We start from the raw sequence: 4,788 nt of genomic DNA on the forward strand, positions 1-4,788 counted from the left end.
CACCATATGTCCCCTGGGTGCTGGCAGACGTGGGACTGCATTGCTACACAGCAGCAGCTGCTAACTGCCTTTTGGCGGTAGACGGTGTAGCATGAGTGATAGCCATGGGGCTGGCAGCCGTAGGGCTGCATTGCACCAGCCCCTTGCCAGGCGATGGTATATTATGACTGGTACCCATCGTCGTCGTACTGGTGTGGCTGTCAATCATGGCCACCTGGGCAGACATGCTACTGTTTCGATGATGATGGCTACCAGTCGTAATATACTATTTTCTGCCAATTGCCCAGTATTGTCTGCTAAGCACCCAGAAGAGGCCGAGGGCGATGCTGGGTGCTGGCGGACGTGGGGCTGGCAGACGTGGGACTGCATTGCTACACAGCAGCAGCCCATACCCATACCAGTATGACGATGACGGATACCAATCATAAAATACCATCATCTGCCAAAAGGCAAGGGGCTGCTGCTGTGTAGCAATGCAGCCCCTTGCCTTTTGGCAGATGATGGTATTTTATGATTGGTATCCGTCATCGTCATACTGGTATGGGTATGGCTGTCACTCATGCTGCACCGTCGGCTGCCACCTTAATATGTAAAAAATAGATTTGTTCTGTATTCATATGCTTCCCCTTCCTCCGTGAAATCAATGGCCTGCTAAGCCCAGGGTTTTCATTTTAATCTTTGGGGGGACCATTCTGTGTGACAGTTGTTTGTGTTTCTCCCTGTTCCTGTACCTGTACGCCATGTCGTCACTCGGCCCTCCCTCCCTCCCGCCCTCCCTCCTTCTCCTGGTCCATCAGATACTACTTTCGTGCCTTTTTTCTGACCAGGCGCCATAGCTAGCACTGGGATCATGGAGCCCGCTCAGATCACCGCGGCAATTATGAGCACTATGAACACCACGCGCATTGTCCTGGAGTATATGCAGAGCCAGGACATGCCAAGGCGAAACCCGGACCAGGCGAGGAGGCGATTGCAGCGCGGCGACGAGAGTGATGAGGAAATTGACATGGACATAGACCTCTCACAAGGCACAGGCACCAGCAATGTGGAAATCATGGTGTCACTGGGGCAGGTTGATGCCGTGGAACGCCGATTCTGGGCCCGGGAAACAAGCACAGACTGGTGGGACCGCACCGTGCTGCAGGTATGGGACGATTCCCAGTGGCTGCGAAACTTTCGCATGCGTAAGGGCACTTTCATGGAACTTTGTGACTTGCTGTCCCCTGCCCTGAAACGCCAGGATACCAAGATGAGAGCAGCCCTCACAGTTGAGAAGCGAGTGGCGATAGCCCTGTGGAAGCTTGCAACGCCAGACAGCTACCGGTCAGTCGGGAATCAATTTGGAGTGGGCAAATCTACGGTGGGGGCTGCTGTGATCCAATTTGCCAGGGCAATGAAAGACCTGGTGATAGCAAGGGTAGTGACTCTGGGCAACGTGCAGTCAATAGTGGATGGTTTTGCTGAAATGGGATTCCCAAACTGTGGCGGGGCTATAGACGGAACCCATATCCCTATCTTGTCACCGGAGCACCAAGCCACCGACTACGTAAACCGCAAGGGGTACTTTTCAATGCTTCTGCAAGCCCTGGTGGATCACAAGGGACGTTTCACCAACATCAACGTGGGATGGCCGGGAAAGGTACATGATGCTCGCGTCTTCAGGAACTCTGCTCTGTTTCGAAAGCTGGAGGAAGGGACTTTCTTCCCGGACCAGAAAGTGACCATTGGGGATGTTGAAATGCCTATCGTGATCCTTGGGGACCCAGCCTACCCCTTAATGCCATGGCTCATGAAGCCGTACACAGGCAGCCTGGACAGGAGTCAGGACCTGTTCAACTACAGGCTGAGCAAGTGCCGAATGGTGGTGGAATGTGCATTTGGACGTTTAAAAGCGCGCTGGCGCAGCTTACTGACTCGCTCAGACCTCAGCGAAAAGAATATCCCCATTGTTATTGCTACTTGCTGTGCGCTCCACAATATCTGTGAGAGTAAGGGGGAGACCTTTATGGCGGGGTGGGAGGTTGAGGCAACTCGCCTGGCCGCTGATTACGCGCAGCCAGACACCAGGGCGGTTAGAGGAGCACAGCAGGGCGCGGTGCGCATCAGAGAAGCTTTGAAAACGAGTTTTGTGACTGGCCAGGCTACGGTGTGAAACTTCTGTTTGTTTCTCCTTGATGAACCCTCCAAACCCCCCCCCCCCGACCCGGTTCACTCTACTTCCCTGTAAACCAACCACCCCACCCCACCCTCCCCTCCCGCTTGCAGAGGCAATAAAGTCATTTTTTTTTAACATTCATGCATTCTTTATTAGTTCCTTACAGAGGTAGGGGGATAATTGCCAAGGTAGCCTGGGATGGGTGGGGGAGGAGGGATGGAAAAGGACACACTGCATTTTAAAACTTTAACTCTTATTGAAGGCCAGCCTTCTGATGCTTGGGCGATCATCTGGGGTGGAGTGACTGGGTGGACGGAGGCCCCCCCACCGCGTTCTTGGGCGTCTGGGTGAGGAGGCTATGGAACTTGGGGAGGAGGGCTGTTGGTTACACAGGGGCTGTAGCGGCGGTCTCTGCTCCTGCTGCCTTTCCTGCAACTCAACCATACGCTCGAGCATATCAGTTTGATGCTCCAGCAGACGGAGCATTGCCTCTTGCCGTCTGTCTGCAAGCTGACGCCACCTATTGTCTTCAGCCCGCCACTTGCTCTGTTCTTCCCGCGATTCAGCCCGCCACCTCTCCTCTCGTTCATATTGGGCTTTTCTCATCTCCGTCATTGACTGCCTCCACGCATTTTGCTGTGCTCTATCAGCCTGGGCGGACATCTGGAGCTCCGTGAACATCTCGTCCCTCGTCCTACGTTTTCTCTTTCTAATGTTCACGAGCCTCTGCGAAGGAGAAACATTTGCAGCTGGCGGAGGAGAAGGGAGAGGTGGTTAAAAAAGACACATTTTAGAGAACAATGGGTACACTCTTTCATTACAAGGTCGCATATTTCGGCTTGCAGGCAGCCATCGTAGGCCACAGTGTTTTGGCTTTTTTAACCTTCTTAACATGCGGGAAAGGTTGCAAACAGCAGCGCATTTCCCATATCAAGGATGAATTGGGTTGTCCATTTAAAATGGGGTTTCAATGTAAAAGGAGGGGGCTGTGGTTTCCCGGTTAACATGCGGCACAAACACAAGTAAACCCCCCCCCCCACACACACACACGATTCTCTGGGATGATCACTTCACCCCTCCCCCCACCGCGTGGTTAACAGCGGGGAACATTTCTGGTCAGAAGAGCAGGAACGGGCGCCTCTGAATGTCCCCTTAATAAAATCACCCCATTTCAACCAGGAGAGCTTTCTGGAGATGTCCCTGGAGGATTTCCGCTCCATCCCCATACACGTTAACAGACTTTTCCAGTAGATGTACTGGCCGCGATTGCCAGGGCAAAGTAATCATTAAACACGCTTGCTTTTTTTTTGTAATGTTTACAAATAGTTACAAAGTTACACTCACCAGAGGTCTCCTGTGTGCCCTGAGGGTCTTGGGTGAGTTCGGGGGTTACTGGTTCCAGGTCCAGGGTCACAAACATATCCTGGCTGTTGGGGAAACCGGTTTCTCCGCTTCCTTGCTGCTGTGAGCTACCTACAGTACCTCCATCGTCATCTTCCTCGTTCCCTGAACCGTCTTCCCTGTGTGTTTCTCCAGTGAGAGAGTCATAGCACACGGTTGGGGTAGTGGTGGCTGCACCCCCTAGGATCGCATGCAGCTCCGCGTAGTAGCGGCAAGTTTGCGGCTCTGCCCCGGACCTTCCGTTTGCTTCTCTGGCTTTGTGGTAAGCTTGCCGTAGCTCCTTAATTTTCACGCGGCACTGCTGTGTGTCCCTGTTATGGCCTCGGTCCTTCATGGCCTTGGAGATCTTTTCTAATACTTTTCCATTTCTTTTACTGCTACGGAGTTCAGTTATCACTGCTTCATCTCCCCATATGGCGAGCAGATCTCGTACCTCCCGTTCGGTCCATGCTGGAGCTCTTTTGCGATCCTGGGAGGACTCCATCACGGTTACCTGTGCTGATGAGCTCTGCGGGGTCACCTGTGCTCTCCACGCTGGGCAAACAGGAAATGAAATTCAAACCTTCGCTGGTCTTTTCCTGTCTACCTGGTCAGTGCATCTGAGTTGAGAGTGCTGTCCAGAGCGGTCACAATGAAGCACTGTGGGATAGCTACCGGAGGCCAATAACGTCGAATTCCGTCCACACTACCCCAATTCCGACCCGCAAAGACCGGTTTTATCGCTAATCCCCTCGTCAGAGGTGGTGTAAAGAAACCGGTTTAAAGGACCCTTTAAGTCGAAAGAAAGGGCTTCGTTGTGTGGACGTGTCCAGGCTTAATTCGGTTTAACGCCGCTAAAGTCGACCTAAACCCGTAGTGTAGACCAGGCCCATGTGTAGCATTGGGAGCAGCCTCTGATGTTTTACTGTCTAGCCGGCTTGCTTCCTAGAATGAACAGGCATTGAGTGGGGTGATCCACAGAGAGTAGCTGAAACCTTCAAAGTGTCAGCCCAGCAACAGGACATTAGCACTTCCGGGGAAGGGTGGGTGTGGCAGTGATATCACAAAGGCCTTTTGCAGGACGTCAGCCTATTGGTCAAAGGTGTTAGGGAGGTGGTGACCTCCGAGAGAGATGCTGACATCAGCCTGGCAGGACAGGAGCACAGGGCCAGGGAAACCTCAGAGACCCCTGTGGCTTTGCTTCAGCAAGTCTCCTTCTCGAGGTCTCTCTTTGAGGACTGAGAGAGTGTTAG

At 52.9% G+C, this 4,788-nt stretch overlaps 1 protein-coding gene across 1 annotated transcript; it reads right to left on the reverse strand.

The window, feature by feature from the left end:
• Positions 1-1,394: 1,394 nt before the first annotated feature.
• On the reverse strand, positions 1,395-4,429 carry LOC135978258 (uncharacterized). The gene is made up of 2 exons (XM_065579254.1): positions 3,500-4,429; positions 1,395-2,904 (listed from the first exon to the last, which is right to left on the reverse strand). The coding sequence occupies exons 1-2, from the start codon at positions 4,038-4,040 to the stop codon at positions 2,402-2,404; spliced, it is 1,044 nt and encodes a 347-aa protein (XP_065435326.1). The 5' UTR covers positions 4,041-4,429; the 3' UTR covers positions 1,395-2,401.
• Between the last annotated feature and the right edge of the window lie 359 nt (positions 4,430-4,788).

This window comes from Chrysemys picta, unplaced genomic scaffold, assembly GCF_011386835.1.
Source record: "Chrysemys picta bellii isolate R12L10 unplaced genomic scaffold, ASM1138683v2 scaf187, whole genome shotgun sequence".
NCBI classification, from domain to species: domain Eukaryota; kingdom Metazoa; phylum Chordata; order Testudines; family Emydidae; genus Chrysemys; species Chrysemys picta.

Excerpts from the sequence above, each read along its gene's own strand:
- LOC135978258 (XM_065579254.1), bottom strand. The coding sequence starts at position 4,040 with ATGGAGTCCTCCCAGGATCGCAAAAGAGCTCCAGCATGGACCGAACGG. Across the intron at positions 2,905-3,499 it reads GGGCACACAGGAGACCTCTG|CTGCAAATGTTTCTCCTTCG; the intron begins GTGAGTGTAACT and ends CTCCTCCGCCAG.